General features: G+C 50.5%; 1 protein-coding gene across 1 annotated transcript; it reads right to left on the bottom strand.

The window, feature by feature from the left end:
* Positions 1 to 5598: 5598 nt before the first annotated feature.
* On the bottom strand, positions 5599 to 17281 carry LOC132471017 (uncharacterized). Its single transcript, XM_060069981.1, has 2 exons — positions 16912 to 17281; positions 5599 to 7382 (listed from the first exon to the last, which is right to left on the bottom strand). The coding sequence occupies exons 1-2, from the start codon at positions 17279 to 17281 to the stop codon at positions 5755 to 5757; spliced, it is 1998 nt and encodes a 665-aa protein (XP_059925964.1). The 3' UTR covers positions 5599 to 5754.
* Positions 17282 to 17723: the final 442 nt, after the last annotated feature.

The raw sequence follows: 17723 nt of genomic DNA, 5'->3' as shown, positions 1-17723 counted from the left end.
ATCAGTACCTCTTGTATAGGGGCCCAGGACTTGGTGCAACGGCCCTGGGCGGGAGGAAGAGACGAGGAGGAGATCTACGAAGGGGGATCGAAGGGAGGGGACAGGGGGGGGTTGGATTCACTACCAAGAACTACAAATATGGCTGCGGTGCAAACTACATGCGTATCAGCCGACTACAGAAACTTCTCAGAGTTCTAGCTGTCCGGCTGAAAACTGTGGTACCTTATGGCATAAGGCTACCACTTAACCACATTTTGAGCTCACAGTACACTCTTTCTCCGCGCTGTGTGTACATTTATATGTACACAGATAGTCCTATGAGATCCTTGGATGATAGGGGGAACTACAAATAGAAGTTATCGTGGTTAAAAATAGCGACAGAGAGAGAGAGAGTGGTAGAGGCTGGGGGTTGGATTTACGAGGAGGGTTTAGGCGGGAGGAAGAGACGAGGAGGCGATCCACGAAGGGGGATCGGAGGGAGGGGAGAGGGGGGGTTGGATTCACTACCAAGAACTACAAATATGGCGGCTGGGCAAACTACATATGTATCAGCCGACTACAGAAACTTCTCAGAGTTCTATCTGTCCGGCTGAAAACTGTGGTACCTTATAACATAAGGCTACCACTTAACCGCAATTTGTGTTCTCAATAGACTCTCTCTGCGCTGTGTGTACATTTATATGTACACAGATAGCCCTATGAGATCCTTGGATGATAAGGGGAACTACAAATAGAAGTTATCGTTGTTAAAAATAGCGACAGAGAGAGAGAGAGAGAGAGGTGTTGTGGGAGGGGTGGGGGTTGGTTTGTACGGGGAGGTTTTGCTGGAGGAAGATTGGTGGTGGGGGGGGGGGGGGGGGTTCATTCTATTCTCTGGGGAAGGGGGGGGGGTCTTTATGAGGGGGGGGTGGGAGACAGGGACAAAAGGATGGGGAAGGAATTTACGGGGTGAGGGAGGGCCTACCTTTAGACAGGCAGGCAGACAGAGAAAGAGCGAGATATTGGGAGTTACAAGTTTGTACAACGTTAATTACTTTTCAATATTCCATATTGAAACTGTGGAACAACCTTCCTGGTTGCCCAAAAGTAATATGTCTGTACAAACAAAGTGGATTTACAGATTTATCACATGTATACATACATATTGTTCTCCCATAGATGTTGAATTCTATTAGTTACAAAATTATAGCCAAAATATTATGTGTCAGAAACTATTGCTTTACCGATGGTTTTCAACTTATTGCTATGGATTTATTGATTCGTAGAGGATGAGGGGACTTAATGAGCGTGCGGAAACTGTAGTTATGAACTAGATATTGATATTTAAATCAAAATCAAACTAAATACCTCAAATATTGGAATGAAATATACAATATAATACTTCCAGCTATTGACTAGTGAAATGTGACAATTATACTTGCACCATTGGCTGAATAAGTAGCTGCCAAAACATTGTTATCATTTGAAACAGATGGATCTTTAAGGGAATATATTTATGGAGAGAGAGCATATTTCTACAGACAGACAGACAGACAGACAGACAGACAGACAGACAGACAGACAGCCAACCAACCAACCAACCCCGGGGGTCCCTTTGTGCAGGCTACCATTGCTTTTCCAAAACAGCCAGGAGCACCCAGGTCAATATTATACTTGTTGCCTTCAATAAGTGTGTGCTTGGAGAGAGATAGAGAGAACATCTCTAGAGAGAGAGAGAGAGAGAGAGTGTGAGCTAGGGAGAGTGTGAGCTAGAGAGAGAGATAGAGAGTGAGCTAGAGAGAGAGAGAGAGAGTGTGAGCTAGAGAGAGAGAGAGAGTGTGAGGGAGAGAGAGCGAGAGAGCGAGGGAGAGAGAGCGAGAGAGCGAGGGAGAGAGAGAGAGGGAGAGAGAGAGAGCGAGAGAGATCTGCTATTGCCTAGGTCAGAGATCAAGCAGTCTTAACAAAAGACTTACCATTGCAGTCCCTACCGACTTGCAGAATAGGGAGGGAGGGGGAGAGGGAGGGAGGGGAGGGGGGAGAGAGAGGTGGAGGGAGGGAGAGAGAGTGGGAGGGAGGGGAGGGATGGAAAGAGAGAGGGGGGGAGAGGGATGGATAGAGAGAGGGGGGAGAGGGGGGGAGAGAGAGAGGGGGGAGAGGGATGGAGAGAGAGGGGGGAGTGGGGGGAGGGATGGAGAGAGAGAGGGGGGGGGATGGAGAGAGAGAGAGAGAGAGGGGGGGAGGGATGGAGAGAGAGAGGGGGGGAGAGGGATGGATAGAGAGAGGGGGGAAGGGATGGAGAGAGAGAGAGAGAGAGAGAGAGAGAGGGAGAGAATGTAACACTGTAGTTGGGCTCCCCGCTGCTCTTGGTCTCTGCCCAAGATGGCGGACGTCTGGACAAAGGAAACCCACGTCACCAAGACGCGTTGTCTCTTTAAATCCAACCCCACGTGTTACACCCCACGTCCGCGGTAGATTCAAACTGGTTTGGTTCGACCCAGATAGCACTGGTCAAACGCACTGTATTGGATCTCTATAAGAAGTATGAGATTTCTGCTAGTTTGTCTCCACGGCGGGTTAGTGATGCATACAAAACAGTTGGTTTAAAACTGCGTAAGTTTGCCTCTACGGCTGCGTTATACACTATACGAAATTGCACATTCGATTTTCACATGGTCCGGGAGGAATCAAACCCATTCAAACTCCACAGCAAACAAAGCCAAGCCACCGGTTATATAAACTAGATTAACGTTAATATTTGACCTTTTTCACCCCACCGTAATGGCTCAAACGTTTTGTGGTCGGTTATAAATAATATCTTTTGTACTGGCTTAACATCCGTACATTCTTCATACAACACAAAAACCACAGGTATTTTTTCTCCCACGCGGTACAAACATTAGATCTAGACGGGATTGGATACAGTCTATCGACAAACCCATAAAAACACACTCCTAGCCCTTTGTTCCTTTAATATAATTATTTAATTTAATCTGTTAGCGAATATGAGGCCGTCCAAGTAACCGGCTGTTATGAATTACAATCCGAGACCACGAGACCCCGCAGCCAGACGGAGGCAGTACAAGCTATTTGCCTGAATGTTACTATTCTAACTATTACAGATTTTGGTCATTGACAACAGGCTCTGTTTACCTTTCAATGGCGCCTGCATCCAGCTTGTATTGCATCTCGACGACCGCGTGGTTAGTCTCGGTAGAACCTTTCCAAGAACGCCAGGGTCACCAAATTATTACGTAGTTCTTCAAGGAAAGGGTTCAAATCTGGAATTGCTTTTAACTCAGTTTATTGTTAGAGTCTGCATGTTTCGGCATGGTAACTGACTATGGAACGAAAGTCTAGGAGTCGTGTTGAACACGTGTGAGAGATAATAACTCTAGCTACTACGGGCCACGGGCAGAGGAGGCCCGTGACCCTTCGCGGGTGTCGCTGAAAATCTCTGACGCTCTCCACCTCTAGTGCACAGGTAGAGACCGTCAAGTGGGCGTGGCCTAGTGGGCGTGGCCGGGGTGCCGGAATGGCTTCGGCTTCTTCATCCAACAATAGGTGATGCCTTCTGTGGTGGAGCAGCCTTCAATTAGGTCTTGCTCCCCTTGTGGCTATGTATAGTATTTACGGCTTATATGTTTGGTTGCTTCATTGGGTCTATGTGTGGGTAGCTTAGATTCTCAAAATACGTAACAGTTGCTTACTCAAGCCGGGGTCTACGGCCCACTGAGCGCAATATGGACAACTACAGTTCAATGAAGTTGGAATTTCTTGCCCTCAAGTGGGCCATGGCTGAGAAATTCAGGGAATATCTGCTGGGGCACAAATGTGTGGTATTCACTGACAACAATCCCCTCAGCTACCTCCAGTCTGCTAAGCTGGGGGCCACTGAACATAGATGGGCAGCCCAGCTGGCGTCTTTTGATTTTGAGATCAAGTATCGCTCTGGCCGCAGCAATAAAAATGCTGATGCCCTGTCAAGGCAGTACCTGTCCAGCGCGAACTTGGGTGGGTCGGCTCTCCCTGGAACTTTGGTCCCAGTCCGCCTGCAGCAGGCTTCTGCACCAAACCCTGTGGTGTTGGCAACACGGTCAATAATATCAGTCCTCCCAGGTCACTCCCCCTCTGACATCCGCTACATGCAGGCCAACGATCCTTCTTTGAAAGAAGTTTTGGCCTTCTGGATAAGACAGGTGGACCACCAAGGAGCGACATTGTGTCTCTAAACCAGCTCTGGGTTTCCTGCGCTACTGGGATCGATTGGTGGAAAAGGAAGGGTTATTACATCGTCGGGTTTTCCGTCCCGATGGGGGGGAGGAAACGTTACAGCTCCTCCTGCCTGCAGCCCTCAGACAAGAAGTCTTGAAACTGCTGCATCAGGACCATGGCCACCAGGGGGCAGAGCGCACCACTGAGCTTGTACGCCGCCGCTGTTTTTGGTCTGTATGCAGATGTCAAACAGTGGTGTCGAGAATGTGACCGTTGTCAAATCGCCAAAGACCCTGCACCGGTTCCCCATAGCTTCATGGGCCATTTGCTGGCATCTAGGCCCAATGAAATTGTGGCTATTGATTTCACCCAGTTGGAGCCAGCACAGAATGGGGTCGAAAATGTGCTGGTTATAATGGATGTGTTTAGCTAATACATGCAGGCTATCCCTACACGGGACCAGCGAGCGGCCACAGTTGCCCGGGTGCTTTTGAATGAGTGGTTTTACAGGTTTGGTGTCCCTAGCCGTATTCACTCGGATCAAGGTAGGTGCTTTGAAAGCAACCTGATCCAGCAGCTCTGCTCCCTATATGGTGTGGGGAAGTCTCGCACTACGCCATATCATCCAGCGGGTAATGGGCAGTGCGAGCGATTTAATAGGACCCTGCACAATCTCTTACGTACTTTACCAGCAACACGAAAACGATAGTTATGTTATTATAACTCTAGTTCTATGATTGTAGGCGTAGCCGTCTAGGCTTCGCCTTATGGGCTTGTCCCGTGCGCGCGCCTGCGCGCGCTGAAAATTCAAACTATGCACCTATCAGCGTGGGCACCGCCCACATTTCCCACGGTATCGTGTCTATATAACGCGGTGTATACCGTCGCTCATCCTCCAAGCTTTTCTTTCAGCAATTGGAGGGAACAGCAGGTGGGAAACTAGACGGCTACGCCTACAATCATAGAACTAGAGTTATAATAACATAACTATCGTTCTATTTCATGTAGGCTACGCCGTCTAGGCTTCGCCTTATGGGCTAAGGTGAAGCTGCGAGCGGAGCCCGATCAATGTACTCCTGCTGGACCCCAGTCAAAAAGACCTAAGTCACCAGAACACATTAAGACTCAAAAAGCCAAGGAAGTGTAAAACACAACAGCTTTATAAAAAACTAATTCCTCCTAGATCAAGCAAGGCAATGATCAAGGGAGAAAAAAGTGAGTCTGTAAAGACTCCGGCTCTATTCCGTGCTTCATGGAACCCATGAAAGGAAAAGAAAAACCAGAGCAACTAGGTTTCCATTAGGTCCGCTACCACCGGGGGCGGAGCTACGGAATTCGGCTCTCCAATAATGGGACTCTCTCGGCCGTTTCTTATTTGAAGAAAACGGCGGGAGTGCCATACTGGTAAACAAAACCACCAGACAATTGGCGAGCCAATAGAAAACCCCCTAGCCTGTTTTTCATTTGAAAAAAGGTGGGAGAGTAAGACTGGTAATCAAGTCCAACTCGCCAGCCGGCGAGAGGAAATCCAACCACGACGCTTTAAAGAACATGTCTATATTCTTAAGCCGTAAAAGGGGTCCCGGACTCTAGCACAGAGTTGCCGAGTGAGCCCCTGGACATGTCTAACATGTAAAAACGGACAAAGGGGCCGGGGGAAGACCAAGACGCAGCCGCGCAGATGTCTTCCACCGAAACGCCCTTGAGTAGAGCCGTTGAAGCGGCCACGCTCCGTGTGGAGTGAGCTTTAACGCCCAACGGTGGCGCCAAGCCCTGCCGAGAGTAGGCTAGGCGAACACCCTCACATACCCAGCGAGAAAACCGCTGCTTAGAGAGAGCGCGGCCCCTGCTAGCGTCGCTATAACACACAAACAACTGTTGTGTGGAGCGGAACGCTGCCGAGCGATTCACGTACATAGCCAACGCCCGAACCGGGCACAGGAGATGCAACTCCGCCTCCGCCTCACTAGAATGAGGCGGGGGGTGAAAAGCCTTAAGCACAATATCCCTCGACCGAAAATAACTATTAATGTTCTTCGGGAGGAACGCAGGATTAGGTCTGAGCAACGCGAAGGAGCTGTCCTCGTTTAGCAACAAGCAACTCGGGCTGACAGACAGAGCGGTTAGCTCACCGGCCCGCTTGGCAGAAACCAAGGCCAACAAGAGCGCCGTCTTAAATGACAGGGCATCCAAAGGGGCCTGAGAGAGAGGCTCGAAAGGATCCCTGGACAATCCGCGCAACACGGTGGGGAGATCCCAGCGTGGTGTAAGCACGCGTGAAACAGGCCTAACCCGTCTAGCCCCACGCAAGAATCTCTTGACCAGTGGATGGCTGAAGATCGGTCCACCATCACAGCCTGCATGGCCAGCCGAAACGGCTGCCGCATAGACCTTGATAGTGGAGAAGGCCAAACCTTTTTCCAATAAGTTTTGCAGAAACGAAAGCACGCTTCCCACCTCGCATTGAGATGGGACAGCGTGGTTCGTCTCACACCAATTAGAGAAGGCGCACCACTTCGCCGCATAGAGGGAAGAAGTAGAAGGCGCACGAGCACTCTGAATAGTGTTGATAACCGTCTCAGGCAAACCTTTGCCCTGCAGGATCAACCTCTCAGGAGCCAAACCAACAGCCGTCCCGAGACATCGGGCGGGTGGTGCACCGTCCCGTGGGCCTGTGAAAGCGCATCCGGCCTGAATGGTACTGGCCAAGGCGCCGACCGCGAGAGCACGGCCAGCTCTGGAAACCACAGAGCTGAACGGTTCTCCGGGGCCACTAATATCAGGGACAGTCTCTCCTGTCTGACCCGTTCCAGAAGAGGAAGGATCAGCTGGAGCGGGGGAAACGCATACAAGAGAGCCCGCGGCCAAGGTGTGTGTGCCAACGCATCTACCCCCAACGGGGGAAGATCCCGAGGGCTGAGGGAGAACCACCACCTGCAGTGCGTGTTCTCCCGGGACGCGAAGAGGTCCACCTGCACTGTCCCGAACCTCTGCCAGATCAGTCTGACAATGTCGGGATGTAACCGCCACTCGTCTCGGCGGGGACCGCCTCGAGACATGAGGTCCGCCCCAAAGTTCTGGGCGCCCGCGATATGCAGGGCTCTCAGACTGCGGAGATACTGATGAGCCCAAAGCCAGAGCTCGACCGCCTTTCGGTGGAGAGCAGGGGAGCGGACTCCCCCCTGTCTGTTGATGTAGGCCTACGCCGCCGCCGACACGCTGTCTGTCCTGATCAGAACGTGGCGGCCGCGCACCAGGTGAAAGAAATGCAACAGCACTTTCCTCACAGCGTCGAGCTCCAACACATTTATGTGTGCTGTAGGGGGCGTGCGCCACTCGTCTCCGACCGAGTGAGAGAGGCACGTTCCTCCCCAACCCGTCAACGAGGCGTCCGTGAAGACCACTACGTAGGACGCCACCCTGCCCAGGGGAACACCCTTGAGAAGGGCGGAGGGTCCTTTCCAATATTCCAGGTCTGGCGACACCGAACGGGGGACGAGGAGCACCCTGAGCTTGTGTCGCCTGGGGTCCAACCGTTGGCGAGCAAACCACCGCTGGAGTCTGCGCATAAAAAGCAGACCCAGGGGGACCACGGGGTGGGCAGCTGCCATCAGCCCCAACAGGCGCATGGTGGACAGTGCGGTCACGTTTCTGCGAACGTGAAAACGGGAGAGCGCCGACAGGATGGCGTCTCGCCGAGGAGGCGAAAGCATCGCAATCATGGTGGCTGAGTCTAGGCAAAGCCCCAAGTAGACTGTCTGCCGGCTGGGGAGCGGGGAGCTCTTCTCCCAGTTGATGGCAAAACCCAGGAAGGAGAGATGGTTTATCACCAACATGGTGTCCCTTCTCGCGGTCTCTTCTGAGTTGCTCAGAATAAGCAGATCGTCTAGGTAGAAGAGAATCCTCTTTCCCTGACGTCTGAGCGGTTCCAACGCCGTCTCCACACACTTCGAGAAGGTGCGCGGAGCCAGGGAATAGCCGAACGGCAGACACTGGTACTCGTACGCCATCCCCATAAAGGCAAAGCGGAGAAACTTCCTGTGCGCCTGCCGAACAGGGACGTGGAAGTAAGCATCCTTGAGATCCAGGGATGTGAACCAATCGCCCTCTCTCACACACCGGAACAATGCTCCGACCGTGAGCATTCTGAACTTCCTCGTGGCAACGAATCTGTTGAACACGCGAAGATCCAGAATAGGTCTCATTTCCCCTGACTTCTTGGAAACCAGGAAGTAGCGGGAATAAAAACCTAGGTGAGACTCGTGGGGGGGAACGACAGTGATGGCCCCCTTTACCAAGAGACGTGCCACCTCTGCTGCCAGAGCCGTGCTCGCAGCCGGGTCCCGTAGCGTGGTCTCCACCAACCCCATAAAGGGTGGGGGACGACGCTTGAACTGTATGGGATGGCCCCATCTCAACGTGGTGTCCAACCACGTTGGCAGAACGCACCGCTCTTGCCAACACGCATAGCGGTTGGAGAGAGGGCGAGCCGACAGCTGAGGAAGACCGTCCAGGAATAACCCGTATTCCTCTGCCCCTACCGCCTCCACACTGCGTGTGAACCAAGGGGGTCTTCCCACGAAAGGGAGGAGGCTCAGCGAGCGTAGGAGACGTACCAGAACTAGCAGCTGTAAAAACAACGAGCTGTCTAGACGTCGCGCTCGTGCCCGCTGAACAGGGAGCGAGCCGTCCGGCCGCAGCACCTGTGCGCATGCGCTGTCCGCAGGCTGTAGCCACAGCGCGCGGACCCATCTCCTCACCTATAATGTGGGGAACCAGGAGACCGGTACAAGCGGCCGTATCCACGGGCTCGTGCAACGAGTCTCTGATCCGTCCATGAGGCTCCAAGGGACGCTGCTTCTTAGAAGCAGGTGAACCAGAGGCCATGTGAACACGCCGTCCGACCGTCACCCTACAGCCACCGGGCTGAGAGGGGGAAATAGGCAACATGGAGGAGCGCACCACAAGCGTAGGACGCAGGTGGCCTGGGGAATATCGCTCTTTAGGTACCATGTACTGCCGTTCGGCCGAACGGTCTTTACTCTTTTCTTTAATAGGGAAAGAAAAAGTAGGAGCAAGCGTCCGGAACTTCCCGGTCCGTGGCGCTGCTGCTCTCCCCGTGCGCGGCGGCTGCGGCTGCTGCACCGGGGCTGGAGTCGGAGGCGGTCCCATGGAACGCTGGGACCGGCCTAGACCGCGCTTCCTCTCAGCCTGCTGGCGGGAGGAGCCCGTGAGAATCGTCCCGAACCGGGAACGATTCTCACGGACTGACTGCTGGTGCGCGAGCACCTCGGAGAACCTGGGACCAAATAGGCCATCCGGCGCTAGTGGACCCTGGACGAGGCTGGCCCGCTCTCGTTCCGGCACCGCAGTGTGGGAGAGCCATATGACCCTTTGAATCATGGTAGCCCACGCCATATGCTGGCCGGCCGAAACGGCTATCGGCTGGCATAGCTGGAGGATGGCGCTGGAAAAGCGGGAAACCGCCAGCCATCTCGCGGCTTCCTCCGGGCCGTAGGCCTCCCTGTCAGCCGACAAGGAGACCATGGCAGAGGAGAGCAGGGCGATGTTGTTGACCGCCGCCGCGGATTGAGAGGCACAAACGAACACCCTGTCCGTTAGGCCGACAATCTGCTTCTGGAGGCGGTCGGGGGGCAGCGGCTTTTCGTTAAGGAGCCCGGCGCCCGGACAGAGAAGCGCTGCCAGGGGAGGCTCCAGGCGAGGGATCCCCCTCGCCTGAGTATCGGCCCACCCCTCCACGTTGGTGAAATCCGTGTAGGATCTTACCGGAGCCTTCGGGGTCGAAGGGTCCTCACCGGCAGCAATAAACAAGTGCTGCAAAGGCGGGAACAAGGGGCACTGGGTAACCCGCCGGGAAAAAGATGGGGTGCGAAAGCACTCGCCCTGCATATCGTCAGATACGGGGGCGAGAGGCGGGACCGGCATGGGAATCCCTTTGATGGCCGCCGCCTCACCCATGATCTCCCGGAAGAGATCGGTCATCCGGCGCGGACCCTCGTGTTGTATGACGGTGGCGGTTGTAACCCGAGAGCGGGAAAAACCGGACGCCGAGTCGCCGAAGACGTCGTCCAGGGAGGCGTCGATGATGCCATCGTCGACGTCAGGTCCGAACAGGTCGATGGCGTCAGCCATTTCCACCGCAGGGGAAAAGAAGAGATGCCTGGAGAGGATCCCCTCTTCAGGCAGCTCCCGGCAGGCGACACAGGAGACGGGGGCCGCCATAGCAGCCGCGGCGTGGTCGGTGCCGAGGCACCAAAAGCACGCCATGTGCCCGTCACCCGGTGCCAGGGAGGCGGGACAGGAGGCGCATAGGAGTCCTGAAAAGGACCTAGCTCTAGGAGCGCTCTCAGGTGGCCCTGAAAAGGGCCGTTTGTCCGCGGCCTCGCCCGAGCCGCTGCCACCGGCTTGGGAGATCCGTGTTGAAGTTCTCATCTTCTTAATTGTAGTTCTCAATTTCTCGCTGATAAGCACAAGTGCTGAAAGAAAAGGGAGGATGAGCGACGGTATACACCGCGTTATATAGACACGATACCGTGGGAAATGTGGGCGGTGCCCACGCTGATAGGTGCATAGTTTGAATTTTCAGCGCGCGCAGGCGCGCGCACGGGACAAGCCCATAAGGCGAAGCCTAGACGGCGTAGCCTACATGAAATAGAACAAGACTGGACTTGTTGCCTCCCACAGGTTGTGTACTGTTACAACACCACTCCTCACCAAGCCACGGGAGAATCCCCCTTTTTCTTAATGTTTGGTCGAGAACCAACGCTCCCAATAGACTTCCTCTTGGGACGTGTCCAGGAACCAGTACCGGGAACTGTGCAGGACTGGGTTGTGGAGCACCAAACACGGCTCAGGTTGGCTTTTGAGGGGGCACATCAGCGCTTAGTAGTAGGGCTGCAACTAACGATTATTTGAATAATCGATTAATCTGTCGATTATTTTTTCGATTAATCGATGAATCGGATAAAAAAATAATAATAATTTAATTGCCGCATCTTTATTCAAAAACTGAACATTACTTCAAATTCACAGTGCAGACTGAAGTGTAAAAACACCAGGTTATTGCTCCAACGTCCCAGAACTATTAAAAGTAATATTAAATAATAAAAACAATTAAAAAAACATAACTGGGATAACACAAAAAAAACATACAATGTATGATATACTTTTATACGTATATAAAGGATGTCCATGGTTAACCGGTCAAACCTATTGATACCATTTTCGAGACTCCTTGAAATAGAACTTGTAATATTGCTTTAATTGCTGATAAGATGATGATAGTTCAAGATAGGACATTAAACAGGTCATAATTCTATCTTTACTATCTATTTATATTACTGGGAAAACAAGTTTTCACCAAAATCTCAATTATTATTTTTTTTATTCTGTTGCATTTGAACGCATCAATCATATTACTGAGCCGACCTGAACACATCACATTTGACACTGTGTGTGACCATTGGTCAGTTTTTTTTTTAAGCTAACTAGCTCTCTATCCTGCAGATTTTAACATGGATTTAAAAACTGCATTACTATTTTTAACTGACGGGACTTTCTACACCGTCCGGTTGTGTGATTACTACCGCTGCTTTGAATGACTTTTGATGCACGTGGTGCCGACTCCGAGCCTGTCTGCACAACGTCTGCAGCAGCAGCAGCTGACAGAGTTTTTGGTTGGACTAGACGGATACTGAGTTGAAGGAGTTTTTTTTAACCCAAAGACAGTGAAGGTACAACACTTTTATGTAGGCCTACAGTCCAGATTTAAGATATGACCAAAATACAAGCTGTGGTCACTCACACTAAAGCTCGCTGTGCGCGTGCATGAACCATGAACCAACCTGTCGGCGGCTGGCTGTAAACAGTGCTGCGCCTATGAGTAACTTATTAATCGCGCAACGCAATGAATCGACGACCAAATTCGTTGCCAACGCATTTAGTAATCGATTTTTATCGATTTTATCGATTCGTTGTTGCAGCCCTACTTAGTAGCAGCTGCTGGTCGCCGGAAAGAGCGACATGACCAAAGGGTTCATGAGGCACCTCTGCAGGTGGGCCAGTTGGTATACCTTCGGGACCACAGTGCTAGAGGACGACACAAGATCCAGGATCTTTGGAGTCCAGTGGTTCATCAGGTGCTTACAGTACCTATGGGACAGGGGTCTGTGTACACCATCGCTCCAGTGGACAACTTGCATAAGACAAGAAATGTCCACCGTGATATGTTAAAGAGCCAAGTCCCCCCAAGCTCCACTGTGGAACCACCTCAGGTCCCAACCCAATCCACCTCGGCCATAGCGGCTGACGATCCTCCTGGGGAGGAGGACTTATGGCTCATTGTCTCTTGCCCAGCCCCAGTCGAGCCTTGTCATGCTGGCTCAAGTTCCTCGGGGCCCCTTGAGCCAACACCATTACAGAACATGCCACTTTCGGAACATGGCTCAGTTCAGTATGGTAGCCCACCCCGGGAGCTGTTTGACTTCTCCGGTGAAACGCTAAGTTTTTCCCTGCCGGTCCGGCGGCAGACGGGGCGTTCCAGGGCCGGTCAGCACTCCAACATTTACCACCTTCCAAGGCCAGCCGTGAAAGGTCCTGAAGGTTAGGTACCTTGATTATGCATGGGTAGCGTTAGCCAGCCCGTGAGACGGTGTTCAAGTTGGCTGACATTCTGTCTCACAGGTAGTCGTCGGGGCGACGACTCAAAAAGGGGGGGGTAGAATGTGGCAGGTTGAGCTACCTCTGGCCGGTCTCGGGGTATGATTGGCCGAGCCATAGCCATCCTGATTAGGGGGGCAGACTTTATTTTAATATAAGGTCGGTGGACGTCATCGGGAGGGATATGTCCTACCCGTTGTTTTGCTTCCGGGGCATCCATTACTCGGTGTCGTAGGCTGGAAGTTGGCTGCTTCGCATAGCGTGGCTTACAAATTAGGTGCTGGTTTGGGATCACCTGGAGGTAGGCTGCTATTAATTTACTATTCTCGTCAGTCAACGTATGTAAACTAAAGGCTATCTCTTCTCCGGTTGTGCTGTTAGCCGTAGATGAGCTGCGACCTCGCTCTCCATGACCGGCTGTTCCAAACTGAGGCATTCATCGGCCCCATGCCTTGAAGTGGATCGTGGCCAATAACCCCGACGTCACCGAAGGGCTGCTGTTCTGTTGCGCCACAAATTCAGTCTCACATGCATGACGACCTGCATGCGCATTTCATTGTTTTCTTTGTTTTATGTGTATTCGGCTACGCAGTGGTGTGCTGCCCGTCTGCCCTGCATGGCATGCTGCTTATTGTTTGTGCTAATGTGGTTATGCAGTGTTGTGCGTCTCCTGGCTCTGCTTGACCTGCATGCGCAATCTATTGTTTTCTTTGCTTTATAGGCTCAGGCTACGCAGTGGTGTGCTGCCCATCTTCTCTGCTTGACCTGCATGCACGGTTTATCATTTTCTTTGTTTCATAGGCTAAGGCTACGCAGTGGTGTGCTGCCCATCGTCCCCGCTTGCCCTGCATGCTGCTTTATGCTTTTGTTTGTTTAATTTGTCGGTTATTTTCATTTCTTTTCATTTAGTTTATTCGTCCAGTCTGCTAGATTTATTGTGTACTATCTTGTGTGTCCCAGGTGGTGACCAGACATGTAATTAGTATCCAGCAATTCTAATAAAATTATATTCACTTGAACTCAAGTCTCTGGCCCAGATTGTACGAACTTGTATTGCCTAAAGCTTTTGTAGCGTCTCAGGGGGGGGGCCTGCCCGTAATTCCGACGCCTCATTGTTCCGACGTCTCAATGTTCCGAAATATTTCCCATTAGATCGACATGCCACTATTCCGACGGTTCAATGTTCCAAAAACGAAACCCATTGGTCCGAAGGTCCGTTAGTCCGACTTTTCAAAAAGGAGGCGCATTAGGCCGACGGTTCAATATGCCGAATAGGAAAAAGAGTTTTATACCTCGCTCGCTCCCTCTCTCTCTCTCACTCTCACTCTGTGTGTGTGTGTGTGTGTGTTCGTGCCCGTGTTGAGAATTAGACCACCGCTCTCTGTCCATGGTGCTGCAACACCGTGTCGAAATGAAGTGAAGCGTTGTCTTTTTGCCCTCCAAAATTCATCGTGAACGTGATATGTAGGCCTAGGTTGTATTTTGGAGACAGAGAGAGAGTGAAAGTGAGAGAGAGAGGGAGAGGGAGCGAGCGAGGTATACAACTATTTTTCCTATTCGGCATATTGAACCGTCGGCCTAATGCGCCTACTTTTCGAAAAGTCGGACTAACGGACCTTCGGACCAATGGGTTTCGTTTTCGGAACATTGAACCGTCGGAATAGTGGCATGTCGATCTAATGGGAAATATTTCGGAACATTGAGACGTCGGAACAATGAGGCGTCGGAATTACGGCATGGCACCCTCGGGGGTGGCTATAGCACATGTTAGCTAGCACAGTTCTGGTCCTGGGGTATCCCCTCCCCTAGGTGGCGTTGTCGACATTCAACAAATTCTTGCCACGGTCACATATGCACAACTCCCGTAAACGATTGTAGCATCGATTGTGTTTTTTTTTTCATTAAATAATTAGGCGGTGACCAGCTGGCTTCGGGCAAGGTTGGTTGGGTGTGCTTGAGTAACTCTAGGGGGTGATTATGTGGGATGGGGTTAGACACTCAAAGATTTGTATTGAGGTAGGCTGCCTTATGGATTGAGTCGGTTTCTTTTTTTTTGCTCAAAGCTTCTCCACCGAGCCGCGGATCAGTCAAGTGATTCATTCAGGCAACGAATCAGTTGCTGCTTCGGACGTCACATGTCACGTGATTTTTTTCGCTCTGAAGCAAGCTGCTTTAGTCTGCCCTTTTTTTGCTCAAAGCTTCTCCACCGAAACACGGAAAATGAGTTGGTACACACTTACACTAAGACTGAATATCATGTTATATTTAGAAAACCAGGGACATCAAGTGTCAAGTCAAGTGTCAAGTGTACTTTATTGTCAAAAATCTATGTAACAGGGTTAGCACAGAAGTTTGAAATTGCGTTTGGCCAGTCTCCAATGTGCAGTTAAAAAAAACATTTAAATAAGACATTGACAATAATCTCTCACTCACACACACACACACACACACACACACACACACACACACACACACACACACACACACACATAGCAGCAGAAGTACAATCAGTGGTCACAAGGTGCAACAGTAAAGTAAAGTGCAACAGTATGGGTGACATGGGTTGCAAATTAAACCTGCATGCATGGCATCTATTTTATATGAAACAATGAATTTGTCCCTGCTCAATAAACTTCTAAACTTATAAAAAATAAGATTGATGAATGTGTGTAGGCCTATTGTGCTTGTGTTACTGAGGAGAATGGGCTGGGAAAAGATGGCATAGGTTGGATGTGCTTGTGAAACTATGACAGGAGGTAATGATGGAAATACGGGGTGATTATGGAACATTCAAAGATTTTTATTTAGGAACTTTATTTTTTCCACAGTTTTAGGGTTGAGCCGGTTTCTCTTCTTGCTCACAATTTCTCCACATTTTGAGAAAATTCGCTCCGATGGTACCGAGGATGCTGGCGTACATAAAAATTTGTTCGCCAGCTTGAATAAATGTGTGTACACATTTTGATGTTCCCGCCAGTACTTCAGTGGATATTCACATCTTGATATGAGTGGATCCGTCAAAAAGCGCTGCACCTCGACTGTTGCATCTGCTGTTGCGTTCCTCCCCTTTTTTGCCTGGGAGGCATCTCTGTCGAGGCTTTCCCACAGGTTTATCACTGAAAGACAAACATGAAATTAATCATCAGTACAGAAAAGTTTCAATTTGAATCTATTTTTACTTGTACTTACTTTGTCCAACATCAAATAACTATATAATTACCTGTTGAAGGAGGATTTTCCACATTCGCTGTTGCTGCTTGGGCCGATGTGGAGGGATGTTCCTCTGTCGGTGTGTCAGGTGGTGTGTCCACTGTGTCCCTCATTAAAAGTGTGCATTGTGCCGTCAGTCTTTTCACTGATGCCTGCGCCTGTATTTGATTATTGAATCCCATCGTCTTGTATCTGGGATCCAGAAGTGTTGCCAGTGTCAGGGCTGTCTGGGTCTCTGCAGTTTCAATTTGTTTTTGCATAAATGATAGGAGGTTCTGTCCCAACAGTTTTGCTGTGGGGTGCCTTGTTTTCTGCATCTCCCCATGCAGATATATATTTAACATTTTGGTCATTGGAATGACCTTGGACCCTGACACTCTTTTCTCCTCTGAAAGTTCAACGGTTGCCTGGTTGAAGGGGGCAAGCAGATGTAGGCACGCAGCCGTTGCTTCATAATCCTCAGAGGACATGGGTGTCACATCTGTCGTCAGTGTAGCGAGAGCTGCCCCTACTGCCTGTCTCTCCTGGAAGAGGCGCTGGAGCATAAGGAAGGTGCTGTTCCAGCATGTGTCCACTTCTTGGATGAGCTTCATCACTGGCCTGTTCAGTTGCTCCTGCACTTCTTTCAGCTTCTCCTTTGCTGTAGTGCTCGTTCTGAAAAAGGTGACAACTTTGCGTGCCCTTGTGCGTAGGTCTTCTAGACCTGGTGTAGCATCATTGGACTTCTTCACCACTAAATAAAAGCAAAACAAAGTGCATGTCTCAAATTCAACATTCTGACACAGGCAATCATGTTGGCTCCTGCATCCGTCACAATCGAAACCACTTTACTCTCAATGTCCCATTCCTCCATGAGAGACCTCATTGCTGCAGAAATGTTCACAGCCGTATGAGTCTCGGGGAAAGGCAGCACTCCCAAAAGCACTGTGGCCAGCTTCGAAGTGTCATCGACATAATGGCAGGTGACTGCTAGGTATGCCTCCATATTAATGGAGGTCCACATGTCTGAAGTCAGACTCACAGCCTGTACCTTCTGCATGGCAGCTTTGGCCTTGGTCTTCTCCTCCTCGTACTTCCGGAAAACCATGTTCTTCACAGCCTTTCTGGATGGCATGGTGTAGGTTGGATCCAGCAATGCCACAAATGCCTTGAATCCACCGTCCTCAACGATGGAAAAAGGCTGTGAGTCCTTCACCACCATGTTCACCAGAGCCTCATCCAGCTGTTGCTTCCGGTCCACTAAGACAAATGAAGAAATAAAAAGAAAATTAATAAAACAAAATAAGGATTAATGGAATACAGTTAAATCATAGTATTGTGTAGTGTATCTATTTAAAAATATTGTAATACATAAAGCCTACCTTGAGGTGAGTTACCCTGGTTAGTAGCTCCATGCTTGGCAGTGAAGTGCCTAATCATGGAGGAAGTATTCCCATGATACTTCAGCTCAGTTGAACACACCAAGCACCGGACCTGTAGAGAAAGCCATTAGCAAATAAAAATGCAATTTGAGTGTAAACACCTATACCTATAGCTACCTTATATAGGCTTGACATAGAACATAGCTATATTGCCTTGGCCTATATATTGGCTATATAGCTATGGTCTGCACATACATATGGTCTATTACTGTCAGGAAGTTA

The sequence above is a fragment of the Gadus macrocephalus genome, chromosome 13 (genome assembly GCF_031168955.1).
Source record: "Gadus macrocephalus chromosome 13, ASM3116895v1".
NCBI lineage: Eukaryota > Metazoa > Chordata > Actinopteri > Gadiformes > Gadidae > Gadus > Gadus macrocephalus.
This window is presented reverse-complemented; position numbering and strand designations above follow the sequence as displayed.

Excerpts from the sequence above, each read along its gene's own strand:
- LOC132471017 (XM_060069981.1), bottom strand. The coding sequence starts at position 17,281 with ATGGTGGTGAAGGACTCACAGCCTTTTTCCATCGTTGAGGACGGTGGA. Across the intron at positions 7,383-16,911 it reads GGAGGAATGGGACATTGAGA|AACAGACAGGGGGGAGTCCG; the intron begins GTAAAGTGGTTT and ends TAGGCCTACATC.